This window comes from Trachurus japonicus, chromosome 22 (assembly GCF_045865225.1).
Source record: "Trachurus japonicus isolate A0001 chromosome 22, Traja_1.0".
Classification (NCBI taxonomy): Eukaryota; Metazoa; Chordata; class Actinopteri; order Carangiformes; family Carangidae; genus Trachurus; species Trachurus japonicus.
This window is the reverse complement of record NC_140928.1, coordinates 3458482-3473558: the sequence shown is the minus strand read 5'-3', so window position 1 is coordinate 3473558 and position 15077 is coordinate 3458482. Positions and strand designations below refer to the sequence as shown.

At 44.5% G+C, this 15077-nt stretch overlaps 2 protein-coding genes across 2 annotated transcripts; both read right to left on the bottom strand.

Moving 5' to 3' along the window:
* Positions 1-1558: 1558 nt before the first annotated feature.
* LOC146963243 (E3 ubiquitin-protein ligase TRIM39-like) lies at positions 1559-3048 on the bottom strand. Its single transcript, XM_085768283.1, has one exon. The coding sequence runs from the start codon at positions 3025-3027 to the stop codon at positions 1621-1623; it is 1407 nt and encodes a 468-aa protein (XP_085624409.1). The 5' UTR covers positions 3028-3048; the 3' UTR covers positions 1559-1620.
* Positions 3049-13439: 10391 nt separating this feature from the next.
* Positions 13440-14858, bottom strand: LOC146963242 (E3 ubiquitin-protein ligase TRIM35-like). The gene has a single exon (XM_085768284.1). The coding sequence runs from the start codon at positions 14835-14837 to the stop codon at positions 13440-13442; it is 1398 nt and encodes a 465-aa protein (XP_085624410.1). The 5' UTR covers positions 14838-14858.
* Between the last annotated feature and the right edge of the window lie 219 nt (positions 14859-15077).

Below are 15077 nucleotides of genomic sequence, written 5' to 3'. Positions count from 1 at the left end.
TTGATATATTTCATTTTTTCCATTGATTAAATCCACTATAATGAAAGTGAAAATGTAGCTATATTTGGTATTTGACCAAACAGCACACATATGGACTGTTTTTTTAATTTGATTTAATGAGTGAAACTCATATCATCAACAGATTGGTAAAAATAATGAGTCATTACCAAAAAATGGAGGTTTATAATAAAACAGCTGCTGGGTGCTTTTATTCTGGAGGGGCTCCAGCACCGTGCAGTTTGACGAGTGGACACCAGAGGCCGCTTCACTACAGCTTTTTATTTTACATTAAATAAAACATTTTATTAATATAAAATAAAATGTTGTTTAAAATGAAATCAGTGGCTCTGACTTGATAATGGATGTGTTGGATTAACAGGAAAGTGTGTGAATGATCAATAATCTTGATTGATCAGGAATTTATTGACACCTAATTATTGATATCTGAATATTTGAAATTACAAAATGAAAACACAGAAACAGAAACTTTTATCTGACGGAGATGATGAAGAAAAACTTTGCTCAGATATAGATCTGTTGTTTTTGTTTTGAGTTGGACGAGGTCACGTGACCGTTTCCAGAAGGGGGAGGAGTCAGTGATGTCACCACCAGACTGAGACTGTGGTTCACAACGGACGTTTGCTTCACACAAGAGTTCGCCAGGAACTGTTGACCACAGCTGTGAAACGTCTCAGTGTGTGGGCGTAGAACAACACCCTCAGCCTGGGAGCGCACACACACACACACAACACACACACACACACACAGAGGGAGGGGGGGTTTCTCTGGAGAGGTGACAGGAATGAGCAGACAATAACTCGCCTCATCTGGGAAAATCTCTCTTTCAGTCTTTTGTGTGTATTTTAAGTGTGTATGTGTGTGTGTGTGTGTGTGTGTGTGTGTGTGTGTGTGTGTGAGTGAGTCAGCCCACACTCTTGATTCCTGGCTGGAGGTGTGACTGGCAGTTTGCCTTGAGGAGGGACGGCCAGGGAGACACACACATACACACACTGAGACACACATTGACACATACACATATTAAAACAAAGGCACACACAGAGGGATGCAGCAACACATATTGTACATGCACAGTCAAGTAAAATGTGAAGATTACACTAGTAAAACATGCAAAACCTATTCTTGACCTCTTTCTAACACACACACACACACACACACACACAAAGATAAAACAAAGTTTATCAGATGACTCAAAGTTCACTTGCACTTGGAATTTATTGGTTTTTGCCAAACAAACACAGAGATTCTTGTGAAGTTTCCACTAAAACCTGAAAAAAATGGAGCTTCAGTTGATTTCACATAGAGAAGGAAACTGTGGACAAATGAGGAGCGTTCAAAAACAACAACCATGAAGGAAGATTTACAAAGAAACAAAGTAAGAGGAATCAAAACCAGCGGCTCAAGACAGAAGCAACATCAAACCTGTTTAACCTGCAGCAATTCCTCCTTTGACTCCATTGTGATTATTTACAAAATGTAGGAATGAAACCCAGTGAGAAGTCAAAGAGAAATAAAGTGTGTTTGTAATAATGAGACAGGTTCAATTCACTGACTTTTCCCTTTAAGAAATAAACATTATAAATATGATCATCCTCTTAATCTCTAACTGCTCTGCTCCACTGTCACTGACACCTTCACTGGTAACAGCTTCACTGGGAGGTTATCCCAAGTGTAAATGAATGGAAACATCCTCTCAGTGAAAGTGTGTGTGAAGGTGTGCACATGTGTGTTAGTATCAGGATCAGAGAACGACAGTTTTCCTCTGTTGAAGTCCAGATTCACTCTGATCCTCTGGAACTTCTTCTTCACTGGGAGATCAGTGTCTGGACCTGATGGTGAACGAGCTGAGTATTGACCTCCAAAGAACCTTATTCTCCATGATCCAGACTCTATGTTGGTTCCCTTCCTCTGCACAGACTCTGGTAACACACCCAGTACCCACCATGTATTGTCTCCAACCTGGACATCCCAGCTGTGAGTCCCTGAGTTAAAACCCTCAGAGCCCAGGACAGAGCAGGAGAAGTAATAACCAATCCTCTCTGGATTGTCAGGAAGCTGCTGTCTGTCTCCTCGTCTCCCACTGGTCAGATCTTCAGACAGGATGAGTCCTGGATTCACAGTGTTTGGGTCCAGAACCACAGGACTGTAGGAGACCATGTCCTTCATCTTGTTCCAGATGTTGAAGGTCAGGTTGCCCAGGTGTTTGGCCTGGTCTATCAGAGCTCCTGAGTCCAGCTGTGGATCCTCCAGCAGGGGGCGCTGCTGGACTCTTTCCACTGCTGCAGCCTTGTAGTTGAGCAGGAATGAGACGTCTTCAGCTCTCAGCTCGTCCTCTGTGGCTCTGACTGTGTGTGAAAGAGCTGCTATCTCTCTGCTCAGAGCCTCCATCTTCTCCTTCATCCTCTGACTCTTCTGCTCCTCTTCCTCCCTCAGTGCAGCCATCCTGGCCTCCTCTTCCTCTTCTAGAAACTGGTGAAGCTTCTTAAACTGCTCCTTAATCTGCCTCTCTGTGTGTCGGGCCTGGACCTTAATGTGTTCTGCTGTTTGATCAAACTTCACTTGAACTTCTTCAAAACCCTTTAACTTCTTCTTTAAAGACTCCAGAGTTTCCTCAAGTTCCTTCTTGAGGTCTGAAACAGCTTCATCGATGGGTCTGATTCTGTGGTTGGTGTGTTTTTTTGAATCTCTGCAGATGAGACACACTGGCTGCTGATGGTCCAGACAGAAGAGTTTGAGTTTCTCAGAGTGCAGACTGCAGAGAGCCTCTGAAGATCTCTGCTCTCTCTGCTGCAAGAAGCTCTCACACAGGTTCTTTATCACCAGACTAACAGGTGGTTCATCTCTTGAAGATCTTCTCTTACAAACTGGACACAGTCGATCTTGTTTCTGTCTCCACCAGCTCTTCAGACAGTCTTTACATAAGCTGTGGCTGCAGGACAGAACAACAGGATCTCTGAAGACCTCCGTACAGACCGGACAGCAGAGTTCCTCTTCTAATCTGGAAGCCATTTAGTCTGAGAGTGAAGCTGAAAACACAGCAGACAGGAAGTAGAGTCAGTCATGGCTCCCCTCCCTCCTCTACCGACTTGACTGAAGTTTACTGTGACTCTGAGTCCAGGTTTTAGTCAAACTCACCTTCAGTGTGTGGAGCGTCAGCAGGTTGAAGCAGCAGTGTTGTAGCTGGACTCACTCACAGGAAGTTGTTAGTTTGGTCTGAAGCTGAATCTGATCGTCTCTTCTTCAGTCTGCGTCTCTGGGACTGAGGAGGAAATGCAGAAGTTTCTTGGTTTGTCTCAGGTGAGTCAGGTGAGGGGGCAGAGCTTTATCAAGTATGAACAGCTCAAGCCTGTGCATATTCTCATTTGTCCAGGTCATAGTATCTCAAAGGAATTTTAAATCGAAACCCAGTTGCTTTCGATTTAATTTAAAATTCCTTTGAGATAAACAGCTCAAGTTTCATTGCAGACCTTTGATTCATTGCTGGAAACAGTTGGTGCAGCAGCTGTTTTTTTTAATGTTTTTGAACATGAATCTGTCAGGGTTGGAGGGAAATGCAGGACCCCAATGCAGACTTTTAAAGAACACAGGCTTTATTTACCTTGGCGTAACACAGGAACATGAAGGTAGGCATGGGTTGACAATGACGTGACAAGAGACAATGGAAACACAGAGGTTATATAGGCTACACACGAGGGAACAAGACACAGGTGGTGCAATCAAACACAGGTGAGACACATGAGGTCATCAAACGGGCGGGAAACTTAACAGGAAGACAGGAATCAGACACAGACTTCAAAGTAAAACAGGAAACCAGTACATAACAGGGGAAACTAGACGAAACACAACACACAGGAAACAGGACACAGAACTACAAATTAAGACAAGAACCTACACAGGACAAGACAGTGACAAAACTCCAAAACCAAACTGAAAGCCGAACTCTGGGCATGACAGAATCAGAAAAGTCAGAAGAAATAGTTCCTGTCAGATAAATGTGGTGCAGTGAATATTAGTCGCAGAGATGTGGAGCAGAAACATAAGGAACATTTAAATACATTTAAATGTTATGGTAAAGAGATAATGACTTCATAATCTTCAGTCTGGTGCTTCATAGATCAAACTACAAGTTGTGTTGTCTGCTGTAAATGTTGCAGATCACTGTGGTTGTCGGCCTGTCTGCACCTGTGTGTGTTTGCTGTTGATGGTTTTTACGTGATGATGGTTCACGTGTCTAATGTGCTGTGCCAACTAGCGACTATCCTGCCCTCCTGTAGTCACTCTGTATGGGAGTGGGAGACTGTTTTTAACGCGCTCAAAAAATGACTGTCCAATGCGCTGATCCAGGTCGGGTCCCATTTAATAAACAAAAAGATTACAACAAAACATGACTTAATTAATGCAAAAAGAAACTAATAAAGTGCAGTGGCTGGAAACAAAGGAGTGAGCGTGGCGAGCGGTAAAAAACGCATGATCCTCCACCCCATGCGTCACCTGATTTCCTGCACCCGTGTGATAGAGGAAAACGCTATATAGCTACTGCCACCCGTGGAGACCTGACCAAGGGGGCAGTTGTCGGTCTGAGAAGTGAAGCTCACTTCCGCGTTCAAAAAACTGCAGTCCCCTCGGCTGTCGCTGGGGGCTGGCTCCAGAAGGGAGCAACTCCAATTGAGCCCCATGTTAAAATAGCCGACTTTACAGCTTAAAAAAACATTTACAGCCTGGTACATTTCATTTTTTTGGTCTCAACCGATAGTTTCTACCCCCGCACACACTCTGAGGGGGGTGAATTTTTTTAAAACTCTACCGTTTTACTGTTATTAGGTCTAAAATTCTGGCCAATTAGGGCGCGGAAACGTTGAGTGACAGGTCCGGAGACCGCTGCTTCGAGGCCAGTGGGCGGGTTCTCAGCCGGCTAACGGCCGCACCGCTCCAAAAGTCAAATCCAACATGGCGCGGTTCAAACCCCCGTAGCGGCACAAAACAGACTCCCCCAAACCAATGGGTGACGTCACGGGTGCTACGTCCATTCTTTTTACAGTCTATGGACCTGACGTAAACCCCAAAAGACAGACAAATAAACAGATGTGGCACCTATACCAACGTCTCCTGTTCATTACCTGTCTTCATTTTCTATAGCCAGTAACTCATAGAACCGTCTGATTGATGCCGATCATTAAATCAAATCAACAAATGACCTGTAAGTGTTGCCAGTTCTGTTGCTGCACTTCACATTATAATCAGAACTGACTGTATTAGCTAAAAAAAAAAAAAGCCTATCTTAAACTTGTGATCTGTAGGCTATGTGACCTACCTGTACAAGGTTACTGGAGTGCAATCCTCAACTCCACCAGAGGGTGGCGCATACGCCGCAGGGAATTTTCTAGAAGCTTTTACTTTTTCCAATGGAGACGTTGCCAGAAAGCATCAAGGACTGGTACGGAAATATCCTCTGAGGGATAGAAATTCATAAAATCTCGTACCATCTATTGAAATATTGTCTGTTCATTAGGTTGAAAGCAGAGAGAGAGAGTTGAGCCGCATGAATCTGCGAGTTCCTCAGGATACCTCCGGTAAGGATGCTAATCAGAGTGTTATGCTAACTGTGCTAGCTCCATTATGCCGTGAAATATTGTTCTTTTAAAACCAATCGGAGTTGTAACCCTGATACTTTGTGTTTATCACATAGACACAGACTCAGAGTGTAAATGTTGTTGGAAGTGTTTATAAAATATTGCTAATCGTGCTAGCCGTGAGCTAATCGCTAGCATTTAAATGTGAGTCTGTTTGGATTTTAACTCTGTTGCTAGGTCAGCTAAGCTAGTCACCACTACACCACTAAAAGTGCCTTTATACTCTGATTTGTTTCCATTTGATTGAGGAAGTATTTATCCTCGTGTTTATCATGTGTAAAATAAGGGTGATTTAGGCTAGTTCATTTAAATGCCAATATACATGTTTGATATGGATATGAGAAACAGAATTTCATCTTAACTGATAAAAGAATGAATATATTAAAATGTTTAATTAAAAATGTGATGATTAAAATGCTATTAGATGCATAAATAGATTTAAAAGGTTAAAATATAAAGTCATGATTTTATTTATTTGCTGTAATATGGAAGTACATGATTGATTAATTGATTGCTCATTGGAACTGACCTATCTTATGTGGTGTGATGTGTATCTATTCATTTTCCTAATGATTAGAGTATTTATATCCTTTACAACTGGTTATATTTGATTAGACTTTTGAATGATGGAGATAAATTGATTATCAGATTAAAACAGAAATGAGACAATAACTAATGCGTTCTGTTCTGTATGCATAGATTGTTTTTTTTGATGAGAGAGAGATCATCTGAACCTGACCCTGATGGTCAGTGGCGAGCCAACTGCAGAAGTCGACAGTGAACGGACCAAGAGCCTGGTGTGGCCAGCCGTGGCGTCTTTGGAACCATCATCATCCTGCTCCTTCATTTGAGATACAGATAAGATCACACGTAAACCTACCCGTGTAGTAAAAAGAACATACATAGCCTACTTAAAGAAAGACACACACACACTAAGAACTTTCATGACTCCAAACGAAGCAACTTTATTTTCTTAAACTCTGCGGAGGAATCTCACAAAGGGACACTTTCTTTTAAGTTATTTATTTTGGGGCCCCTTTAATGTGCACCTGTGCACTTATGTAGCAAGCAGGTTTAGATAGGCAGGGAGTGACTGTGAATTATTTAATTTTGTACAATACGTTTTCAAACCTAATATGAAAGTTTCAAATACCAATTTTGCAAAAGTGTCAATGTTCAAGAAAAAAAAACACGCAAATATAGATTAAAAAGAAGCTTAAAAAAAAAACAATAGGAATATGAATATCATGTAGAACATGGGGGGTCATGAAGTGTTAGTTCCTGCAAATATGACTGAATAATTGTTATCAACTGAAGCTTTAAGAAATTAACAACATTATAAATATGATCATCCTCTTTATCTCTAACTGCTCTGCTCCACTGTCACTGACACCTTCACTGGTAACAGCTTCACTGGGGGGTTATCACCAGTGTTAATGTATGGAAACATCCTCTCAGTGAAAGTGTGTGTGATGGTGTGTATTTGTGTGTTAGTATCAGGATCAGAGAACGACAGTTTTCCTCTGTTGAAGTCCAGATTCACTCTGATCCTCTGGAACTTCTTCTGCTCTGTGAGAACAGTCAATAGGCCTGGTGGTGAACATGCTCGGTATTTACCTCCATTGAACCGTATTCCCCATAATCCAGACCATATATTGTTTCCCTTCCTCTGCACAGACTCTTTTAACACACCCACCATACAGCTTGTATTGTCTCCAACCTCGACATCCCAGCTGTGAGTCCCTGAGTTAAAACCCTCAGAGCCCAGGACAGAGCAGTAAATATCAATCCTCTCTGGATTGTCAGGAAGCTGCTGTTTGTTTCCTCGTCTCATACTGGTCAGATCTTCAGACAGGATGAGTTCTGAATGAGCAGTGTTTGGGTCCAGAACCACAGGACTGTAGGAGACCATGTCCTTCATCTTGTTCCAGATGTTGAAGGTCAGGTTGCCCAGGTGTTTGGCCTGGTCTATCAGAGCTCCTGAGTCCAGCTGTGGATCCTCCAGCAGGGGGCGCTGCTGGACTCTTTCCACTGCAGCCTTGTAGTTGAGCAGGAATGAGACGTCTTCAGCTCTCAGCTCGTCCTCTGTGGCTCTGACTGTGTGTGAAAGAGCTGCTATCTCTCTGCTCAGAGCCTCCATCTTCTCCTTCATCCTCTGACTCTTCTGCTCCTCTTCCTCCCTCAGTGCAGCCATCCTGGCCTCCTCTTCCTCTTCTAGAAACTGGTGAAGCTTCTTAAACTGCTCCTTAATCTGCCTCTCTGTGTGTCGGGCCTGGACCTTAATTTGTTCTGCTATTTGATCAAACTTCACTTGAACTTCTTCAAAACCCTTTAACTTCTCCTTTAAGGGCTCCAGAGTTTCCTCAACTTCCTTATTGAGTTGTGAAGCAGCTTCATCGATGGGTTTGAATCTGTGGTTTTTGTGTGTCTCTGAATGGAGACAGACAACACACATTGGCTGCTGATGGTCCAGACAGAAGAGCTTGAGTTTCTCAGAGTGCAGACTGCAGAGAGCCTCTGAAGATCTCTGCTCTCTTTGCTGTAAGAAGCTCTCACACAGGTTCTTTATCACCAGACTAACAGGCGGATCTTTAATTGAAGATCTTCTCGTACAAACTGGACAGAGATGATCTTGTTTTTGTCTCCACCATCTCTTCAGACATTTTTTGCAGAAGCTGTGGCTGCAGGACAGAACAACAGGATCTCTGAAGACCTCCGTACAGACCGGACAGCAGAGATCCGCCTCTGGTCCGGAAGCCATTTTGCCAGAGTGCAGACTGCAGAGCGCCTTTGAAGATCTGGAAGCCATTTAGTCTGTGAATGAAGCTGAAAACACAGCAGACAGGAAGTAGAGTCAGTCATGGCTCCCCTCCCTCCTCTACTGACTTGACTGAAGTTTACTGTGACTCTGAGTCCATGTTTTAGTCAAACTCACCTTCAGTGCGTGGAGTGTCAGCAGGTTGAAGCAGCAGTGTTGTAGCTGGACTCACTCACAGGATTAATTTGGTCTGAAATTGAATCTGATCGTCTCTTCTTCAGTCTGCGTCTCTGGGACTGACAAAGTCAAAAAGTTGTTCCTGGGACTTTGTCCTCACTGTAAATGATAAACCTGGTTTATCTCAGGTGAGTCAGGTGAGGGGTGGAGCTTTACCTCCTATTTGTTTTATATGGCTACTAGAGGCTTTTTCACCATTTTTAGCCTACATCTTCTATCTGCCTGTTAGCCACACGCAAAATACACAGTTTGGTCCGAGTCCGAACATGGAGGCACATGTGTGAGACCCTTAAGCACATGACCTTTCACCAGGTTTGATGTGTTTCAAGTGGCTTTATGCTGCAAAACTGTGATCCAATTGGATCAAGAAGAAAAATGCCACTGCTCTCCGTGGAGTTGTGGCCTTAATGATAATAACATCTGAAGAAAATCTTGATTAGCTCATAAACTGAAGCTCATTTCAGAGTTTGTAACGTGCAGTCAATTACATGCAGCATGTGGCTGTACTCAGCTTTGACCTTTGACCTTTGACCTTGACTCTCATCTAAAGGACCTATAAAAAGTTATGGTTCATGCTGCTGTTTTCAACTTAGCATCAACATAGCTAGCTAGCTATATAAATGGCTGATGTTAGCACTAGAAGCTCTACCTATATCATGCATGCTAACTAGCTAACCCAGACCCAATAATCATTTTTCTTTTTTAAATCTTTAGGCTATGTAACTTTGACAGGTGCTAATCAGAGATCCTCCTCTGGTCTGGAAGCCATTTAGTCTGTGAGTGAAGCTGAAAACACAGCAGACAGGAAGTAGAGTCAGTCATGGCTCCCCTCCCTCCTCTACTGACTTGACTGAAGTTTACTGTGACTCTGAGTCCAGGTTTTAGTCAAACTCACCTTCAGTGTGTGAAGTGTCAGCAGGTTGAAGCAGCAGTGTTGTAGCTGGACTCACTCACAGGAAGTTGTTAGTTTGGTCTGAAGCCCAATCTGATCAGCTCTTCTTCAGTCTGCGTCTCTGGGACTGAGGAGGAACAAACTGTTTCCTGGTTTGTCTCAGATGAGGAGGCAGAGCTTTATTAACCACAAACAGGTTGAGTTTCATTGTTGATCTTTGATTCATTGCTGGAAACATTTGGTACAGCAGCTCTATTTCTGTTTGTGAACATGAATAAGAAACGTCAGAAGAAATAGTTCCTGTCAGATAAATTCCCTGATGTTTTGGTTGTTGTTTCCTGTGTGTGGTTCGGTCCATATCACTGTGTTGCCTGGTTCTGTTAAGATGCTGCTTCACTCTTGTTGCTGTTGTGTGTTGAATCTTCGGTCTGGTGCTTCGTGGATCAAACTGTACATGCTGTGTTGTCTGCTGTAAAGGCCCACCATGAAATACATAAAGACCTGGCCTGAGGATGCGCTGCCCCAACTACAGGAGTGTTTTGAGCGCACTAATTGGGATGTATATGAACAGCAGGACCTGGATGGGCACACAGAGGCTGCACTATCCTATATCACATTCTGCACAGATGTTGTCACCGTGGAAAAACGCATTCGTGTTTACCCAAATCAAAAACCTTGGATGACACGTGCAGTACAGTCCCTTTTGAGATCCCGTTACGCAGCCTTCAGGACGGGTGACAGGGCCCAGTACAACGTGTCTAGAGCAAACCTGAGGAGAGGCATAAGAGCTGCCAAAGAGGACTACAGGAGGAAGGTTGAGGACCACCTCACATACAACGATCCTAGGCAAGTGTGGCAGGGGCTACACCAGCTGACCAACTTCAAGGGTAGCTCACCTGGATCAACAAGATGCAACACCCTCTCGGCAGAGGAACTTCACAGTTTCTTTGCCCGCTTTGAAACGAGCAGGCCCCTCCCAACCTGGCCCTGTCATCCTCCCCCACCAACTCCCTCCCCCCACTCATTGTCCAAGGACAGCAAGTGGAACAAGTGCTGGCAAGAGTAAATCCCAGGAAAGCCCCAGGACCTGACGGAATACTTGGGACAGTACTTAAAGCCTGTGCAGTCCAGCTCTCGTGGGTCCTTACCAAGTTATTCAACCAGTCCCTGTCACAAGACATCATCCCCTCCTGTTTGAAATCAGCTACCATCCCCAAGAAATCATCTGTCAGCAGCCCCAATGACTATAGACCGATCGCACTGACATCCACAGTCATGAAATGCTTCGAGAGGCTGGTGGCTGACCACATCAAAGCCCTCCTTCCCCCCTCCTTTGATCCCCATCAGTTTGCGTATAGGGCAAACAGATCACCTGAGGACGCCATTCCCACAGCCTTCCACACAGCTCTGTCCCAGGTAACGATGTTAGAATGCTTTTTGTTGATTTTAGCTCAGCATTTAATACTATCATCCCTCACATACTCATCCATCCATAAACTGTCAAACCTGGATTTCCCCCCTCCACATGTGTCTGGATCAGTAACTTTCTCAGAAAAATGGGCCCCCTCTGCTCCTCCACCCGCACCCTCAGCACTGGCTCCCCACAGGGCTGCGTGCTGAGCCCCCTCTATTCTTGATACACCTACGACTGCACTCCAACTCACCCCTCAAACACCATCATCAAATTTGCCGATGATACCACCGTGGTGGGCCTCATTCAGGGAGGGGACGAGTCCAAGTACAGGGAGGAGATCCAGAGGTTGACGGGTTGGTGTACAAACAATAACCTTTCTCTAAATACGGATAAAACCAAGGAGCTGGTTATTGATTTTAGAAGACATAGAGCAGAGCTAGCTCCACTTTGCATCAACGGGGTCAGGGTGGAGAGGATCTTGTCTCCACCTTCAAATTCCTGGGGGTACAGATCTCCGAGGACCTCACCTGGACAGCCAATACCACAACCATAGTAAAGAAGGCCCAGCATCGAATGCAACCAACAGCTGCTGGTCACCTTCTACCGCTCCACCATCGAGAGCGTGCTGACGCAGTGCATCTCCCCGTGGTACTGTGGCTGTTCGACTACAGATAGGTACTGTGGCTGTTCGGCTACAGATAAAAAAACCCTACAGAGTGTGGTAAAGATGGAAGAGAGAACCATCGGCCGCACTCTGCCCACCCTGGAAGACACTGCAACCTCCCGCTGCCTCCACAGAGCCCGTAACATCATAAAGAACCAGTGACACCCAGGCCACAATCTGCTCTCCCTCCTTCCTTCTGGCAGAAGATACAGAAGCCTTAAAGTCCCACTCCCGCGACCCTTTTCGGCCATTTTAAAACCAGCTCATTAGCCATGCACATTAGCAATGCACCTCTGGAGGGTGGGCGGAGACTGCGCTGCTCTGCACCCGCCCAGCCACCTCCTCGCACCCCACCCCCCGCTTGCTGACAGCTGGACATTGTACAATTACAGATTCAGCGCGTTTAGCATAAAACTCCACACTGGGATTCGATCCCAGACTGGAGCATAGTCCTTGCTCACAATGCCTGCTGCTCTACCAGGTGAGCTATACCTGTTATACCTTGACAGCTACACTGAGCTGTCAAGCCTTTCACCTCTGAGCCAGATGCAAGCAGGGCGGGAGCTTGTAGCACTAGTGCCCTCCCCTGGAGCTGTGACACCGTCAACTCCAGTCTCCCTGAAACTGCCAGTTTGCGTCTGCCATTGGTTCACAGCAGTTTGAAGGCAGAAAAACTCAGAAATGCAATTTTGCACTTCCTTTTCTGCTGATATGTGCTCTAACACAAGAAAAATGCCACAGGAACATGTGAAAAGCTCAAAAAACACGATTTTCACGGGAGTGGGTCTTTAAGTCACACACCAACAGACACAAAAATATGGTAGCTTCTACCCCTGGGCCATCAGACTTATTAACCACAGCAACCAGTCAAAATAACCCTGCACAACTGCACTAAACCAAGCACTTTTTTAACGTCAATGTGCAATGTCCATTTATTCTTTTAGGTTCTATCTATAATACTGATTTCTAATAACTGGATGATTTTTTTTCCTGTGTGAGCATGCATGTGTGTCGTTGAGGATGTCCTTTTTAGTCCTTTTTAGCCCTGGAATGGATGTGGTACCACAAATCTTGTTGCACTTTGTTGCAATGACAATAAAGGCTAGTTGACTTGATTAGACTTTGCAGACCACTGTGGTTGTTAGCCTGTCTGCACCTGTGTGTGTTTGCTGTTGATAGTTTTAACGTGATGATGGTTCATGTGTCTAATGTGCTATGCCGACGTCTCCTGTTCATTAACTTTCTTCATTTTCTATAGCCAGTAACTCACAGAACCTTGTAAGTGCGACTGATCGGTGCCAATCATTAAATCATTAAACCTGTGATCAGTATGTGACCTTTTAATGACACTTCAAGTTTTTCCTGTTTCTTCCCTCACCACCTTCTGACACAGTGAATATAGAAGGGCCCTTACAACCTCCAAGGAACCTGATCAATAATCATTTGTACTTTTCCTTTAATGCCAGTTTGACAGCCTTTACTCTCAGTTCAACTCAATTCAATTCAAAAGTTTTATTGACATGAAAGTTTAAAGAAAAAAAAGTTCTTTATTTTTTGCATCTCAGAATCAATATTCAAGAAAAAAACACAAATATTGATTTAAAAAACAACAACAATAAACAATAGAAATATGAATATCATGGAGAGTATGGGGAGAGGGGGGGGGTGGGGGGGTTATGGAACATTAGTTACTAATAATGTGGAGCTTACAGTTGTAGAGATAGCTGCAGTGTCTCCTCTTTGACTCCATCACGATTTATTTAAATTCACTGACTTTTCCCTTCAATAAATAAACAACATTATAAATATGATCATCCTCTTTATCTCTAACGGCTCTGCTCCACTGTCACTGACACCTTCACTGGTAACACCTTCAATGGACGGTTATTCCAACTGTACATGTATGGAAACATCTTTTCAGGGAAAGTGTGTGTGAAGGTGTGTATGTGTGTGTTAGTCTCAGGATCAGAGAACGACAGTTTTCCTCTGTTCAAGTCCAGATTCACTCTGATCCTCTGGTGCTTCTTCTGCTTTGGGAGATCAATGTCTGGATCTGATGGTGAATGAGCTGAGTATTTACCTCCATAGAAATATATTCTCCATAATCCAGACCACAAGTTGTCTCTCTTCCTCTGCACAGACTCTGTTAACACACCCACTTGCCACCATGTATTGTCTCCAACCTCGACATCCCAGCTGTGAGTACCTGAGTTAAAACCCTCAGATCCCAGGACAGAGCAGGAAGAATCAGTCCTCTCTGGATTGTCAGGAAGCTGCTGTTCATCTCCTCCTCTCACACTGGTCAGATCTTCAGACAGAATGAGTTCTGGACCAGCAGTGTTTGGGTCCAGAACCACAGGACTGTAGGAGACCATGTCCTTCATCTTGTTCCAGATGTTGAAGGTCAGGTTGCCCAGGTGTTTGGCCTGGTCTATCAGAGCTCCTGAGTCCAGCTGTGGATCCTCCAGCAGGGGGCGCTGCTGGACTCTTTCCACTGCAGCCTTGTAGTTGAGCAGGAATGAGACGTCTTCAGCTCTCAGCTCGTCCTCTGTGGCTCTGACTGTGTGTGAAAGAGCTGCTATCTCTCTGCTCAGAGCCTCCATCTTCTCCTTCATCCTCTGACTCTTCTGCTCCTCTTCCTCCCTCAGTGCAGCCATCCTGGCCTCCTCTTCCTCTTCTAGAAACTGGTGAAGCTTCTTAAACTGCTCCTTAATCTGCCTCTCTGTGTGTCGGGCCTGGACCTTAATGTGCTCTGCTGTTTGACCAAACTTCACTTGAACTTCTTCAAAACCCTTTAACTTCTTCTTTAAGGACTCCAGAGTTTCCTCAAGTTCTTTCTTGAGGTCTGAAGCAGCTTCATCGATGGGTCTGAATCTGTGGTTGGTGTGTTTTTTTGAATCTCTGCAGACGACACACACTGGCTGCTGATGGTCCAGACAGAAGAGTTTGAGTTTCTCAGAGTGCAGACTGCAGAGAGCCTCTGAAGATCTCTGCTCTCTCTGCTGTAAGAAGTTCTCACACAGGTTCTTCAACACCAGACTAATAGGTGGTTCATCTCTTGAAGATCTTCTGTAACAAACTGGACACAGTTGATCTTGTTTCTCTCTCCACCATCTCTTCAGACAGTCTTTACAGAAGCTGTGGCTGCAGGACAGAACAACAGGATCTCTGAAGACTTCCGTACAGACCGGACAGCAGAGATCCTCCTCTGATCTGGAAGCCATTTAATCTGAGAGTGGAGCTGAAAACACAGCAGACAGGAAGTAGAGTCAGTCATGGCTCCCCTCCCTCCTCTACTGACTTGACTGAAGTTTACTGTGACTCTGAGTCCAGGTTTTAGTCAAACTCACCTTCAGTGTGTGGAGTGTCAGCAGGTTGAAGCAGCAGTGTTGTAGCTGGACTCACTCACAGGAAGTTGTTAGTTTGGTCTGAAGCTGAATCTGATCGTCTCTTCTTCGGTCTGC

Excerpts from the sequence above, each read along its gene's own strand:
- LOC146963243 (XM_085768283.1), bottom strand. The coding sequence starts at position 3,027 with ATGGCTTCCAGATTAGAAGAGGAACTCTGCTGTCCGGTCTGTACGGAG.
- LOC146963242 (XM_085768284.1), bottom strand. The coding sequence starts at position 14,837 with ATGGCTTCCAGATCAGAGGAGGATCTCTGCTGTCCGGTCTGTACGGAA.